This window comes from Netta rufina (genome assembly GCF_964035555.1).
Source record: "Netta rufina genome assembly, chromosome: Z".
Classification (NCBI taxonomy): Eukaryota; Metazoa; Chordata; class Aves; order Anseriformes; family Anatidae; genus Netta; species Netta rufina.
In genome coordinates, this window is record NC_140126.1 from 31,611,460 (window position 1) to 31,628,792 (window position 17,333).

The following is a 17,333-nucleotide window of genomic DNA, read 5'->3' on the forward strand; positions in this document are numbered from 1 at the left end:
TGTTTGGTGTATGTGTCTTAGACAAGATGATTGCTCTTGGTTTAAAATATTGTTTCCAAATTCAGATATGTAGCAAACGTGCATACTTGCTGTAGTCTGAGCAGTGTATGTAAACAAATAAGTATTCACATGTAAAACTAGACAATGAAAAGCAAAGCAAAGATCACATTTCTTTCCAAGGATCTGACAAAATTGCACTCCTTTTCTCATACATAAGCCTTGGAACTATGTGTTCTTAACAATCTTGTTTTATACAGAAGGAAATGAGATGCTCATAGTAGCCAAATCTTTTCACTTATGAATTTGGTTTTGGTGATATTTTTTTTTTTTCTTAACCAGTGATACTCAAAACACAAAATGTCAGTGACGTGAAGTTGAATGGGAATGAATCTAAAACAAAAGATCAGTGGAAGAAATTTCATCCAGCTTTCAATCTTTTTTTTCACATCTTAAAAATTCATAGTTAAAAGTTCCCTTGATATTTAAGTAAACAAAGACTTCTAGGCTAGGAAATGTAGAAGAATATTTATCAAATAGTGAAGGAAATGCTAAATTAAACAGAAAACGATACCCAACTCTTCCTGAACTGTAGTCTGTTGATAAACAAAACCTCAGTTTTGCAAGTAGACCTTCTTTAGTCACAGTCTAAGTTCTTCAAATTCCTGAAACTAAAGAAACTTCATGTACATACAAAAAATTAAGCAGGGTTTGCGGTTTGTAGACGCAAACTGTATAGTAACTTCTGTGTTGGTAAAAGTGATCTGCTGAACATTTTGAGAGTAAAACCGCAGACTTGTTGGAAATATAAGTTAAAATCTGGCTTTGTTGGATTTAGTTTTCCAAGAAGTACATATGTAGCATGTGCACAAAGACTGCTGTAGACCTTTACTAGAAACTGTGCTTTTACAATATTTCAACTTTAAATGAGTATCACTGTGTGGTAATTTCTAGAGCTATCTTCTAGGAGAAGAAGTGGATAGGGGAAAACAAAACAAAACCAAGCAGGAACCCTGTTCCTCTGCTGGTCCTATTAAAGTCAGTTGCAGAACTTGACTGACATACAGGAGCAAGGATTTGATCTATTCTTTGGCTCATATATGAATTTACATTTCACAACACTGTGAAATTCATTTTTGATAGATGAAACTAAAGATAAATGAAACAGTATTAAGTTAATCATTAGTTAAATTGTTTCATTATTGTAGCTCAAAAATCAGCAACATTTAACAGTTCTAGGCTTTTAGAAATGTAGTCGTGGTCAATATGAATTAAAATGCCTATAGCAGACTGAAACTGTATATTTCATCTTTAGTTATTATGTAAATATATAGTTATTTAGTTATAGTGTAAATACGTAGTTAGTTATAATGTAATAGTATAGCTTGCATTGCACTTAGATTTTTATTTATTTATTTTATTTACTTTTAGCTGAGAAATCAATAAAATTGGCTATATTAGTAGGTATATGTCTTTCTAAATAAGAAAGAACAAAGGTCAGTTAAAAAAAAAAAAAGTATATAACTGAAATATAAATAAATTTCCCATACCAGTTGGCACTATTTCTGTCCTTTAGGTTGTTTCCAGTACCAAATTTTTGGTTCAAATGAACTAAAACACAGTTTTCTTTTAAGTGTTCTTTCCAATGCACAGCTTGTCTACTCATGTTATCATTTTCCTTTTTTCCCCCTTCTGTGTAGACTTTTCTTTTTGATATAGACTGGTCTTGTGCTGATCATTGATGGAAATTACATCTGTTTGCAACTACATATGGCCTAAATTAGGCAAAATAAGTAACAGAAATTATTTAAGGAACAGTCATCAAAACATGGACAACTTTTATTCTTTGACAACTTTCCTATGCTTGTTTGCTGTATAAGGGGTTATACTTTTGTTGACAAAAGTGCTTGGTAATTCTAATTTGGGATTTATTTGTGGAAACTGAGTTTATGAAAAGTTATGTTTATGAAAAGTTTCATATTCTGCATAGCAGGAAATCAAATAGCTATGTCTATTACTCTGTTTCTGTCAAATGCTAAGCTTACTAGAGCGTTTGTTTGCTAGCAGTGTGATTTTAATCAAATTTGGACCTTGCCATTTCTTCTTCAATTGGCCTGAATTTTGAAATCATTTGCTTTGCTTAACCTTTTTTACATTGCCTTTTCAGATCTTTTCATTTTACCCACCTCCTTTGTGTTACTTAGGGCATTCCAGTATTTGAAAGAATAGGAAAAGATGATAATTTTACCTAATATTTTCTTCTCAAGTGAAATGAGTGTTTGTCTTCTGGATATGTTCAAAACATTGCCACCAAGTCAGGTTGTCAGAACCCGTTTACTTGGAAAGTATAAAATAAAACTTCTAGTCAGTCTCAAGGAAATTTTCTTCTGGATTGAGCTTTGTTGACTGAAGATTTTAGTGTTTCATAGCTGATTGTCTTTGATGAGAACACTGCTGGCAACAGTGTTTTCATGAGTTTGCCCTAGTCAGTGCAATACAAGGTCAGCTGGGTTGGCTCAAGACAGTTACATTGGCTTTTTAAACTCATATGCCCTTCTATTCCTATAATAAAGTAGGGAGGGGCTTTACATCATCCTTTTCAGCACAAGTGTTGGGGTGGTAACCTCCAGCTGCCTGGTTGTGTTGACCATCTGGGAATTATATTATCTTTGTCTGGCACAGCTGTTTGCAAGGTGAATGTCTGTCACCAGCCTTAAAGCACTGTGAAGGAGTTTGGAGCTAATACATTTCCATTTGTGATTGCCATAGACTACAACAGACAGATTAATGTTGTCCGTGCTAAACTAACAATGTTTTGCCTTGTGGTTGTGATGGAGTGGGGTGTGATCACAGGCAGTAATGAAAACTCAGCTGACAATAAATAATTTGTCAAGCGTGGTAACTCAACCACTCTTAGTCATTTATACACACATGGAGTCCTCTATTAGACATTGGGGTTGTGCTTTAAAGATATCTGATACCAATGAAAATACCTGTTGGTCTGAAAAGGCTTCACCTCATGCTGAAGGTGAGCAGTGTATGGCAGTATTGCATCATGCCATCGAATTAATATGAACTGATTGATAACTGGGTAGAGTCCTGGAATTTAATGGCTTCATGAAATTACATATCTGGCTTGAATAACACTGTGATCTAGGATTGATATTGATATTTTCTGTAAGTTTTCAGTTTGACCACAACACTTGTGCTAAGTATATGGGCATCATGGATTCAGGTTGTGTTGATTTATGTTAAAAAGGTATCTTTCTGAGGCAGTTTCTAATTAAGAATATCCGTACTGACAGAATATGCTGGCAGAATTATTTTTTACCCATTTGATAGGGCCGGTTATACCTATCAAATGGACATTTAACTGGAAACGAGTCTAGGAGTAAACATTGTCTTGAGATTTTGAAATGCAATAGTATAGTAGTACAAGTTGCTGCAGAAGAAATGTCCAGATAAAGGAACTGCTTTTAGGAGTGCAAATTTGAATTTATAAAATATGATATTGTTGTTTTGAAAATGTTTAGTTAACACTTAGCAATCGAGTTTTGATTTTGAATTCATAATGTATCTTCAAAGGCAGAGTTATTTACCAGTCTCACATTTCCTGTAATATCGGTAAGATGTTTCTCTGGGCAGTTTTATTTATTTGTTATGCCTCTGATTTTATTGTTACTAATATAACCTACCTGTACTATCATTTTCTAGGTATTTCAACAGCCTTCCTTAGGTGAGCTAGAGTGTCTTATCACCATGCAAAAATCTGAAATTGAGCTTTTACAGGAAAAATTGAAAAAAACAAGTCTTAGCTTAGCAGAGCATAATTTGTATACTACGGAAACTCTGGAAAACAACAATATAAGGACTGGAAGAAAGCATAAGGTAGGATAGTGTATTGTCTTGTGTATTTGTGTCTAAGTAAGGCTGGTAAAGCCAAACATTTTTGCTCAAGGGTCCAGATAATAATTTTAATATCTGTTGATGCTGTTTATAATTCTGGAAGCTTGTTTGAATGGTTTTTGTGTTATCTGCCAAAGACTTGTTAAAATAGCTGTTGGGAGTAGAAAGTTTTACCTTATTAAATACTGAATAAGGGGTTCTTAATTAAATGAAATATTTGAAAGCTAAATTCTTTGTAGGTTTCTTAAAATGAATATTTATCAACTATTTTGTTGTGTTTACTAGAACGACCATAATTCCCTAGAAGAGAAATGGGAGGAATATAAACAGTTATTAAAATTTTATAAATGAAACAGATTTTAATTTTCAAAATTCTATTTTTAAAATATGACATAGTAACTTACTTATTTTTTCTATGAAGAACAGCAATGATGTACTTTTGAAGTGCATACTTTCAACTGTTTTTTTAACTCTACATAGTGCTGGTCTGCCTCTTCCGTGATAACTTGCCACTAAGTTTAGGCACCAGGTAACATTTGCAAACTGAAGCTAATGAAAAAATCTGTAAACAATTCTGTGGCTTAAATTGACTTATGAAATAAACCTAAGTCATTATATTTGTGAGTGTGTTCAGACTCTTTCCCATGTAAATTTTCTGTTTGATTGTGATATGAATATGGAAATTTGAAATATGGAAAACTTGAAACAGATTTCTGTAGGAAGGAAGCAAATAGGAGCATGCTTCTGTGATATAACTAGTCTGCAGGAGTGGACCATTGATTTACTGCCTTGGAAAACTCATGTATTCCTTCTGCTTAGCATCTCATATTGTTTCCTTTGAAAACTGTATGACTTGTTCTGTCTGAACATTCTGCACTGCATGTTATTTTTGGGAAAAGCTGTGTTTTAGAACATTTGTATTAGAGCACTTGAAGTTTAATGTTTGATGTCCATCAAGAAGCAGTGGATCTCACAGTTTTTGAAATTTGGGCTCTACTTCATAGGGCTATTTAAGAGAAACACTGTTGCTCAGACTGTCCAGATTTCCCGGTTTTCCTTTCCTTTTCACTAGATAGCTAACTCAGAGTATTTTTACCACCATATTCTACTATGATTGACTTTCCTTTCGCATGTCTGTACTGGGTGCAGGTGCCCAGGCAGTGCTGGCATCTGCTGGGGCCTCCTCTGAGGCGAGGCCAAGGCTGCACCGTGCTGGACATGGCTGGCTCCAGTGGCCCCACCACAGGGCACGGTTGGACCCTGCAGCTTTGGCTGACACCTCTGGGGAAGTGCATTTAAGAAAGGGCAAAATGCTGCACAGGAAGTGAGGAGTGAAGAGAAAAAAAAAAAGTCAGAAAGTGCTCTGTGAACAGCAAGGTCAGAGAAAGAGCAGGAGCAGGTGCTCCAGGCACTGGAGTGATATTTGCCTGCATCCCACGGAGTGGACCACTATGGTAGATATCCACGCTGCAGCCCATGGTGGGGATCTGACACTGAAGCAGTTTCTCCTCACAGGAGCTGTGGCTTGTGAAGGCCTCACTAAAGAGCAGGGAAATGTGTGGGGAGGAAGGAACAGCAGAGGGAGTGAGTGCAGCACCTACATCCCTTCCCTTCTGCACTGTTCGGTGGGAGACAGAGGACTCAAGAGTGAAGGAGTGCAGTGGAGCCTGTGAAGCAGCAGGGGGAAAAAGTCTTGTTTTAATTTGTCTTTATTTCTTACTAGCCAAATCTATTTTAAGTGGCAATAAATTAAATTAAATTTCACCAAGTCAAGTTTGTTTTGATTGTGACTGTGAATGGTAGCCAATCTCTATTTCTTTATTTAACCCCATGGGCATTTTCGTTCTCTTTTTCTCCCTGTCACTGAGGGGAGTGAGCCAGTGACTAGGTGGGTGTTAAACCCTTAGGCAAAGTTAACTCACTACAGCATCATTAAAAGTAAATGAGTGTGCTGTTTTTGTTGTGAACTAATCGCTGTATCGGGGGTAAAGCAACTAAAACTTAAATACAGCTAAGCACCAACTTTAAAATCCTGTTGCAGAGAACCTTTTCCTTGTTCAATATGTAGATCCAGCAATGCTCTTTCAATACATGTCGTTTGATATATACACTTTTTCATGTGTCCATGCAGTCTGTATTAAAACTTTTGGGAAATAAGTTGACAAAGCTCTTTTTATATAGGCTAGATGCTAAGGAAAACTGTAGAAACATTCTGGCTTTAGGATCACAAAACGTAGGTATAAAGTACAAATCAGTATTGCTGTCTTTGTTGATGTTCCACTGCAGTAGATTATCTTTCCATTACCTTGTTCAGTCTTTTATGACAAACTACTCAGGACAAAAGTTATTAGCAGGAAGAATATTTTGGATATATAATTCATTTTTTACCAGGATGATTTTTTTTTGGCTTCACAAAGACTCTGTCATTTTAACCCTTCATCTCCTCTTATTTGTATGTATTCCCAGGATACAAAGAACTAATATACATGGAATGACTTCTGATCAGAAAGAGAATGTTTTTATTCCTTTCTTCTCTAAAAAGCCATTTTCCCAAACATTTTGGGAAAAAAAAATAAACAAATAATTGGAAAGGTGTTAAGAAAAAAGGCCTCAGGACAAAAGAGAAACTTGCACTAATGTGATAAATTGGGATGTGGGGTCATGTATCTTTATACCTATGCCTATGTTTGATTCTGCAGAACGCATTGATGTATAGGCTAGTGTAGAACACCGTGATTGCAGAAATCCAAATCTCATGCCTGATGTGGTATAGAATCATAGAAACGACTTGCTCTGCAAGACAAATGATATGGTGGTTCAAAACTTTCTTAAATGTGCATGTATAGTGTCATTTTCATGGTAAGTGCAAACTTACAGTCAGTTGTAACCCGCACAGTTCAGTCTCTGTCGAAAGTGTAATAGCTGTTTGCCATTTTCTATGAAGAATTAAAAGCTAGTTGCTTAATCTTCACAGAGCTCCTTTTGGAGCTAAAACTTCTTGCCTTTGTGAGCTATGATTTCTGTTACCTGATTAATCAGTCATCCATATTCTTGCTAGCCAATTCAGTAATATAGCCCTTGAGGGTTTTTATTTATTTTTATTTTTATTTCTTGTAGCTAAGCTTTTAAATACCACTAAATGGATCTAAAACTTGCCATTGTATGATACATGGGAATTATAATTGTTTTTTATTGATATACATTCTACAACATTCTTCTAAGTATTTATATAATTTCAAGGTACAAAAGATCTCTTAAAAGGCATGAGTTAACTTGAAATACTGATAAAGTTCCTGTTGATACATAGTGAATCAAGAATTTGCCATTTTTCCTCCCCTAAAAAAACCCTGCATCTTTTACTCTGTCAGCCTCTGGCTCAGCTTCAACAATATTTCTCACTTTTTTCAAGTCATAAAAAACATTAAGATTTCTGCCCACTGTCTTCAGTGCTGGATCTTGGCAGACATTGATCTGAGTGCTACAGAAAAGTTCAAGGCATTTCTTGCTGAACTTCTCTGTCGTTTTTTTTTGTTGTTGTTTGTTTGTTTGTTTTGTTTTGTTTTGTCTTGTCTTGTGACTCCAACACAAAATTTAATAAATTCAAAAACTTTACTGTTCCCACCCTCTCCCTACAGTGGTACCACATGGTACCTGCTCTGGTAATAGCAGATTGTTTTAAAAAGAAAAAATATTTGCTTTTTCACATACCTGTACCTCCATTGTCAGTTAATGTGTATGTGTCACATCCACTTATCAGGCATTTCTTTACATTATATCTTCTATCACAGTTTCATATTCACTAATATTACAAATTGTGTTTGTTTCTGTTTGTCTGCTATTTGCTTTAGTGTTTTGTAAACATGTTCTAGGATCATTTAATGGAAAGCCTTTTGCTTCCCTTTACTGGCTGGGCTTACTATTCTTTTCTCAAAAAAGTGAGCGTTGTTACTCCTAAACATTTAGAAAATGTTTAACACATTACAATTGTGTACATTTTTAATACAGATGTGTCTAAATTTGTGGAATGTGGAATTTGAGGATGGAATTAAAAATTAAATGCCTAAGCTTGACATCAGCAGCAAAGTTTTCAGTTGTGAGAAGAGTATTACAGATGCCATCTTCCAAATTGAGTTTTGCAGCAGCCCCAGGCAATCAAACTACAGTATACTTTACTACACAGTCTTTTCTGTCTTGGTAGGAAAATTTAACTGCCTTCTTAGCAAAGATTGCCTTCAGACTACCTATTTGCAGCTGTGAAGCCCAGCCCCAGCCCCTTCTCTCCACAGACCTGTAGTCTGATCACTAAACAGGTAAAAACATGTTAAAAGGATATCATGTTTCTTAATGCACATCCCTAATCCCACCTATTCTCACAGAGAAGTATTCCTATGTCTATCAATGCTCAGATTTTTTGTTTTATTTTCCATATCTTGGCCCTGTATTTCAATTGTGGAAAAGATTCACAGCACAATCCCAGGTAGCTATCAAAAAAAATGTGTTGTATTAAAGAAAAATAGTTAGACTCACTGTATCATATCTTTGATTAAAGCAGCAAGACTATGAAGCTCATGTTTTTCCATACTTTTTCCTCTTTTCTCCATTCCTTCTAGAGTTCCTTCTAGTAGTTTCCCTTAGGAGTCTGGTGACAGCTGGTCCAATTCTTTCTCTTTATTGTCTTCTTCTTTGACAAAGGATGCAATACTTTGGCCTTGTATTTCTGATTTCAGAGAAATATTTTCAAAATCTTCTGTATATATAACTATAAAGTTTAACTTTTTATTTACCATTTCTTCAAAAATAGTGTTCTTCATTTTTTAGGGAAAGTTAATATGACTTATGGAAACTTATGGCAATGACTAGGAAATCTGATAGTTCTATTTCAAGCATTGTCTTTATTCAAGAAATTTGGGACTTTGAAGGTGGTTAAAATTTTTGATATGTTGATCTTGAAGTGTTGCATTTCAGACAGTTGAAAGGGATTGATCTGATTTTATGCATTGTAAATAGCATTAGTGATTAATATTGGCATCTATTAAATGAAGAGAATTTTTGGATATCTCCACCAGAATTATTAGAAAAAAAAATTAGTAGTCTTACTATTTCAAAAAGAATGACTCTTAGTCACTACAATGTTATACTGACAATATAAAACCATAAATTTGGAAATATTCTTGTAAATGTTCATTTAAACTTCCTTTTAGTTTCTTCTGTTATATCAAGGAACTGACATGAATATGCAAAATACACCTCTTTGACATTCAGTTTGTATGTTGTACTAATATTCTTTCCTGGCATTGCACCTTTTTTTTTTTTTTTTCTTTTTTTTTTTTTTTTCTTTTTTTTTTTTTTTTTCTGATCATTCAGGCTTATTTCAGAAGTAAAAGAAACTGAGATCCAAAATTACAAGCACCTTAGCAATATTTAAATTCTTAAATATTTGATACTTTTATTTTCTATTATTTCATGATACTTTTGTTTTCTCCCTTTTTTTAAAATGCATGCAATTTAAAGTGGAAGTACAGTGTCTTGTAAACATTTAATACTTATAGATAGGGGTCAGAGAAAAAAAATGCCAGTTCCTACGTAAGGTTATCTTTAACATTAAATTTATGTAATAGAATAATAAAAGTCTTGAAATATATAGTATTCAAGAAGACTTCAACCTGAATTCTTGTTGTTGTAAAACAGTTATTTTAAAGAGAAAATGGCAACTTGCAACAACAATAATTGCAATTGTATGAAGTTTTTATTTGACTTCATGTACTTCTGTAATAGCATTTTACTTTATAGGTGCTAAGCGAATGTTAGCAATTCTCTGTCCTTAACCAAAGTTATTCAGAAAATCACAAAGTAATTTGATGAGGTCTTTCTTTCTTTGCCATAAGGACATATGACATAGAATGAACAAGAAAGCTGCCCAGTTTAAGTGTTACTTTCACATATTCTTTCTCCAGATTGCTATATGAAGCTGTACATAATATAAACACATATTCTTGTCTCTAGTTAGTCACATTATAGTTAATGACCATATGGTCATTATGGTATAAGATCTACTGTCTGTTGTATTTATATTCCTCAAGCATATTGTTCCTTCAACTTCACAGTGTGTTAAACTATTTCAAAGGGAAAAAAATCCTTTCCCTCTTGTTTCTGGTTGTCCTATCAAGTGTAACCTTGGACCCTTATAGAGCAATTAGACCAGCCTCTATCCCCTCCTTTGTAATGAGGTTTCTTGCATTTCTGAGTCTATAACCCTTTAGTCTTCCCTAATGGGACATCATTATTCTGAAAGAAACAATGTAAATGTAAATGAATATTCTCATTAACGAGTCACAGAGAAACCTTTAGTGGTAGCGCTGTGGTAATTCTGCTTGTTATTTCTCTGGTATTCCATGCAGATTTTTTTTTTTTTTTATAATTCATTATTAGTATTCAAAATTACTTCTTTAATTCTGCATGTCTTTCATAATCCGGTGTTCCAACTAGTTCAACCATGTCCTTGTTTTATTCTCCAGGAACCACCTGTGAAACGTTCAAGGTCTCTGTCCCCAAAGAGCTCTTTTAGAAAGTCAGAGGAGCTAAGGAAGCTTAAAATAGCTGAAAGGAAGATTGAAAACTTAGAGAAGACCCTACAGCTAAAGGTGAACATTAAAAAAAAGTAAAAATAAAACACCTTCTAGGTATAAGCTTGCATAGATAAAGATATACCAAAATAAACAGGCATTTAAAAACTGCAAAATGCACATATTGTTATGGACTGTTAGCATAAGAGAACATTCTCCATTAGTTTTCATTTTTCCTTTACTGCAGAGAATGTTGTGTTGATTCTCCTGCAGTCCTATGAAAGACTAAATTTCAAGCTATGTCATCAATGATATGTGCTTATTAAATACACTTTCAAAATTTGTTTCTAAGGATACACATTTCAAGAAATTCATGTGGTTGTATAGAAATAAAGTGAAGCACAAAATACAAGGATTTTTATTTTTTATTTTTTATTGTACAGTGAAACCAGTATTTTAAATTTGGAAGTCAGTTACTTGGAACAGATATTACCCCTTGTACTCTTAAAAGTTACGCCTCAGAAGAAGTTGTTCTAACAAATGCTGGAACAAGAAATAAAAGTTAAAAAAAAAACCTTTCTTAGTAGAAAAGCTTCACTGAGCATAAATTACAATTGCCTATTTTATCCCCACTGTATAGATTTTTTAAAATTTTATTTTAAATAATACCTTTTGAATGACCTACTGGTTTCAAATTATATCTCTGAATATTCTCTCAAGGCAGTCAAACAAAACCAAACTCTGGCTGAATCATATTTTCATAAACATTTACAATCATTTAAAATTTATTTTTACCTTCTCTTCATTTTTTCAGTTGTTGTTGTTACTCATGTTTAGGGGCATGCAATATGAAAGATATATTAAGTACATGCAATTTAAAGCAGAATTTGTTATATTGAATGTGTTGTGGTAAATGTCAAGTGAAAAAATCAGGGAGCCTTACAAAGCATATTCCTGAGCTTCTTCCTTATTCTCTTGTGATAGGTCAATTTTACAAAAAAGGTAAGCAGGGATGTTATTTTAGCACAAATTGAAAAGTTTATCACCCTGTATACCTGAGAGAATCTAATCCAAAGTCCTAACACACAGAAAATATGAACATGAAAGATGCATCAAAAGAAGCATGGCCCATGGGTCAAGGGAGGTGATTCTCCCCATCTACTCTGATCTCACGAGACCCCACATGGAGCCCTGTGCTCAACTCTGGGGCTCCCAGCACAAGAAGGACATGAACCTGTTAGAACAAGTCCAGAAGAGAGCTGTGAGGATGATGAGAGGGCTGGAGCACCTCTCCTATAAAGACAGGCTGAGGGAGTTGGGGCTATTCAGCCTGGAGAAGAGAAGGCTCCAGGGAGACCTTATAGCGGCCTTCTGGTATCTAAAGGGGCCTACAGGAAAGCTGGGGTGGGACTCTGTCAGAGGTGGAGTGATAGGACAAGGGGCAATGGCTTTAAACTAGAAGAGGGGAGATTTAGGTTAAGGAAGAACTTATTTCCCATGAGGGTGGTGTTGCACTGGCACAGGTTGCCCAGAGAAGCTGTGGATGCCCCCTCCCTGGAAGTGTTCAAAGCCAGGTTGGATGGGGCTTTGAGTAACATGGTCTGGTGGGAGGTGTCCCTGCTTATGGCTGGGGAGTTGGAACTGGATGGTCTTTAAGGTCCCTTCCAACCCAAACCATTCTGTGATTCAGTGGTTCTATGATTTAGACTTAAAAGTCTTAAAGACTGTCTCACTTGTGGCATTACATTCTGAATTCAGTGAGGCCATTGCTAGCATGGCAATAAATTCAGCTGTCACACCATTAGTATCAGAATAATTCTATTGGTATTGTGTATTTTCTGTATATTAGTGTCCTCTCAGGCATTGCTTCCTGCAAAGAATAATGCATGTGATCAGCTTTTTTGAAAATAGCACTTACATTATTGCCTATTCAAGCCAAGAGTTGACTATATAATTACTTGAAATACACTTGCTGAGAAAAATTAAAGAAACATCTACAAACAAACATACTGATGATGCATATTCTGAAGATGAGATTGTGATTTTTATCCATTTTTCTAAAAAATTGGTGACACTAAATAAACACCGTTGATGCCCTGGTCAGTATTACAAAGGAACAGAAAAAGGCAAAGTCCCATTATAGGGTTTTCCAGTTCTCCCCTCCTTCATTTCTAACCAAGCAAAGTTGGCTCTTTCTATCCTTGTAGCTAATATAAGCAGGGCAGTCATGTAAATCCTCGGTGTCCATAATTTTGGTACATAATCTGTTTCGTTTCTGCACTCCTGGGTGTACTGAAAATCCTCGATTTCACCCTTCTTGACGGAAGAGAATGTCAAAGGAAATAAGAGTGTTTGATGGATTTTGTGTGACATATTGTCAAGCTAGTACTAATGCAGGTCTCCACAAAGTACATCAGTGTATTGCTTGTCTTTAAGGAGTGAGTAGAAGTTTGGTTGCCAGGAACTGGATATTTCAATGAGCTAAGAACGTTTGCTTCTCTTACGTCCCATCTCCTTCTCTAGTGTCTAGAACTGTGATCCCTGGCATAGTCTAGAGAAGATATCCTGACCTTGGGGGAAGTTTACGAAAAGTGATAGGAGAATCTTCCTTTAAATTTTCTTAACTTTTTTTTTTTATGTTCAAAAATTTTGCTGAGAATTAGAACCAGAATAAATAAATAAGTCTTCAGGGCCAACTTAATACATATTTATGTGAGAGAAGGCACACTATTACACTTAGTTTTGACTTCATGTGTAGTTCTGTTCTGTGGAGGGTGTTCAGATGTAGAAAATATATTAATATTATAGTATTGGCACATCAGTAGTTGTGAAAAAAATATTTTTGTAATTGTCAGCTTCCTCACTTCTTCTCAGCCTGAGTATTCAAATAATTGAAGCAGTATATTTTTTGATTCCATTTTAGTTAAACTTTTACTTTAACAGAAGTTGTTACAGGTAATTTAAAGAAATAACATTTTCAAATAACGATTAGAATATATGTAACTATATACATTTTTTGTCTTATCTGAGCTCCCTGCAAATAACAGGATGACTTTAAATAGCAGTTGGGTACTTTCTTTTGCAGACTGGACTTTTGTCTTTCATTATCTGATGTGAAGTATTATAGAATGTCAGAGGAGAGCTAGAGAATAACCAGAGATCCACTGCTAGAGATGATCACTCTGTCCCATTTCTGTCACTATATAGATGACTGTACACAAGACAGTCTATTTATTATAAAATGTAACATAATTCAGTCAGAAAGAGGTGGAACTAACTGAACTTATAGAAATAACAGAGTAAATTTATTTAAAAGTTTTGAAGTCCATAGTACTTTAATAAAAGAGAGCAATTAGACAATTGTCTGCTTTCTGTTTCTGCAAGAGCAGAGCAACTGGTAAGGGTATAACTGTAAGGGAATAGATTTTGAAACAGGTAAGCAATAATGAAAAATGTAGATTCATAAATAGGAAAGGCCAAATTCTGCACTTGGTTACACCCTTGAAAGGGCATTGACACTAATAAACTTCTGAGGATTTATGCCAAAGATACTTCCCAGTGTCTTACCAGTCTTGATCAATTTTCACTAGCAACATCAATGTCAGAATAATGATTTGTGAACTTCACATGAAAACATAGCATCTGTAATTGTATTCTTGTCAAAATTTCCTCATGTAGCATCAAGCAAATCTTGGTAATAGTCTGTACATCCTTTGTCATAAATTGATCTGCATTTTGCAATTTGTGTGACTTTTTAAAAAATATTCTATTATTTATATGAGCGACTTAAAACAGGTTGAAGTTACTTTGTAATTAAATCTAAATATATCATTACATTTACACTAGATATCAATGTATTATCTAGTTTAGAGGTTGTTCAGGAGAGAAAAAAAAAATTGAAAAAGCATTTAATGATAAGGTCACTGTGGAACCGGTTTATATTCTTAAATCTGCTTTCAGTGTAGCTTGAGTCACTAACAGAAATCTTCTCATTACATGTACTATAGCATATGAAATTTTAGCTGATGTTTTTCAGCTTTGTTTATGTATTACGAAAACTGGGCTGTGTTTTAGAAGCCAAGCTTAGTGTAAGTATTCTGTAGTTAGCTCTTCTGTAGAAACCCTTGCCATGTTTTTATAGTGGGATTTAATTTTTATTACTCTGACTGATGGTGTATCTTACACACTGGCTAATGCTGAAAGCCCCCCTTGCATGTAAGCACGCATATAATGCATACAAATAAAGTATTGTGATTAATGTAGGCATTAAGGAACTTGTTCTGTAGTCACTCTACAAGAAATATTCTCATTGAACTGAAAATGCAACAATGAGAACAGATTTTATTACAGGATAATGTCTGGTGAATTCTTTACTACTGTATGCCAGAATTCAACTTGCTTCATACTGTAGAATGCCATCTTCTTAATGTTCTGTTTATTTATTTTTTTTCCAGAGCACAGTATTGTCATTTATGAAAACATGATTATTTTACAATATTTTATTTTTTTTTCTAACTTGTATGATGTTATCTTTTTATATAAGTCAAGGCATACTTTATTTTTTCATTCTGTAAAAAGGAAGATTTTGATTAATTAAAACTATTGCAAACTTTGTTTATCTTTTTTGTTCGTTGCATAGCTAGATGCCAAAGTCTAGGTGTTGCAGGTTTGTCTATATATATTTATATTAAAAAAAAATAAAAAATGAGGATATCCTAATGCCATTTAAATTGACATTTTTATAATGTAGACTTCAGTGTAGCCAGTGGTTTCCTCCAAAATGCACAGATAATTTTCCATGCAAAAAGAAAAGAAAAAAATTACTTCAAAGGAAAAGATAATGCCAACAATCCTTTATCAATCTATGTTTAGATGTATTAAACCAAGGCATTCACAAGATGAACACTGATACTCTGATAGTCAATTTTCTAAAATTTCTCAGCAGCACGACAAAAGTATTTTTTTTGCCACACTTTCTTAAAAGTAGCAATAAGAAAAAGTAAATTTGCATGTGACCTCAGGGACAGTGATTCTTCATCTTTCTATTTAGATTTCTTAGGCTTTTAATGTAACTTAAATGGAAATTTTGTTCTGTGACAACTATGTGAAAGTCTCTTAAATTTTGCCAAACTCTAATTTTGTTTCTTTTTGGTGCTATACAGACACAAGAAACTGATGAGCTCAGAGCAGCCTATGAAAAACGCAAAGAGAGGCTGCAGATGTTACAGACCAACTACAGAGCACTAAAAGAGCAATTAAAGCAATGGGAAGAGAGTGATAGCAGGTAAGTTACATAGCTCATTAAAAACATTTCCCTTACACAAGAAATCTGAACAAAATTATTATATAGGTATTCAAAAGAGAATTTGAATTCAAGGAAGAGGCTGCTATGTGGTGATCAAGACTCTATCTCATGTTAGAGCAAAATATAAGGTATACCTCTATAGGAGAAAAAATGCAGTTGTAACCAAGAGTAAAATGTCTTGAACTGACACCTTGAGTTATTTTATTTAGGATCTCATTTTAAGTCTGAGTACCGGACAAAGGTCAGCTAGGGCCTGCTGATTATGCTTGTCTAATTCCCCAGCTGATTAATTTGCTGACTGTGTATGTTTATAATTTTCTATAATGGAACAATTGTCCCTTATGTTTCAAACAGTTTTTAAAAAATAATTTTGTTCATTTAACAATAAAGCAGTAATAGCCTGTGTGTGAAGCATTTCATGATTCAAACATGAAGTGAAGCTAATCCTAAAATCCCTTTTTTTAACAGTGAAAAAAGAATGTATGCATGAAAAGCAAGACGTTAAATGATTATAAAATCAATTATTTCTGATCATTTTACAGAAATACTGCAGTAATATACCTATGAATGGGAAAAAGAGAGAACATGAAACGTTTACCACAGCAAAATTTAAATAGTGAAGATTCTATGTATAATTTCCCCTTAAATTCTATACAAAACAGTGAACATTTTATGGAGAAATTCTTTTTTTTGAAGTTTTTAGCATGAAGTTTAGGTCTGTGGTAAACACGTGCTTTTATTGATGACATTTCTATCACTTCAGTTATCAAACACTGCTCAAGTACAATTTTTAGGCCCTATTTCAAGAAACTAATGTTAGAAGGTCCTTATGTCCTAGTGGCTTTAGTAGGACTTCAGCAAGCAAAACCTAACCTATAATATGCATATACTAAACTGTAGGTTTTTACTAGAAATAATTTATTTATTTATTTATTTAAACTAGAAAAAAATCGTTCAGTAACTACCGAAATACGTATTTAGCTTGACACAGACTTTTAAAATATATCTCTAGCAAAAAAAAAACAAGTCACAGAAATTGCTGCAAACTGATAGTAAACTGCTGCAATTGATAGCCATTCAGGATGTCCATTGTGACATAAATTGTGACATTGTGAATAATAAACTGTTGCTTATAAACTAATTGTTTGACCCATTTGAGTACATTTGTGGTACTATGTGGTACTATGGCATTTTCTTAAGTATGATTTGTCTTTTAAAAAGAAAAAAACAATCTGGATGAAAATGAAGTAAGGTACAAATCTGCTACATGCATTGGTAGCACAAGATTTTTTTTTGAAATGTTAAAGCACAAGTATATAATAGATTTGTTTAAATTAGGAAAAAAAAGATCTTTAGGAATAAAAGGAGAATTTAATCTTGTAGCTCTCTATTTTATTTTCAGTGCAAGCTGGAAACTTAGTGGATTATAGTTGCTTATGAAATGAAATCATTTATATCTGTGTCTAATTCTGAGTAGGCATTCATGGTCCACAGAGAGATCAAAACTGAAAAAGCACAAAAACTCAGCCTAAAGATAGTAAATTCAAACTTTGATATATAGT

General features: G+C 34.0%; 1 protein-coding gene across 1 annotated transcript in view; it reads left to right on the forward strand.

The window, feature by feature from the left end:
- CNTLN (centlein) overlaps positions 1 to 17,333 on the forward strand; it is a gene marked incomplete at its 5' end in the record, with an annotated part of 202,072 nt that overhangs the window by 84,454 nt on the left and 100,285 nt on the right. The window contains 4 exons of the mRNA XM_084304658.1: positions 3,787 to 3,885; positions 8,124 to 8,213; positions 10,419 to 10,544; positions 15,629 to 15,750. Of these exons, the coding sequence (XP_084160784.1) occupies positions 3,787 to 3,885; positions 8,124 to 8,213; positions 10,419 to 10,544; positions 15,629 to 15,750 (437 nt within the window). The remainder of the gene's footprint in view (positions 1 to 3,786; positions 3,886 to 8,123; positions 8,214 to 10,418; positions 10,545 to 15,628; positions 15,751 to 17,333) is intronic.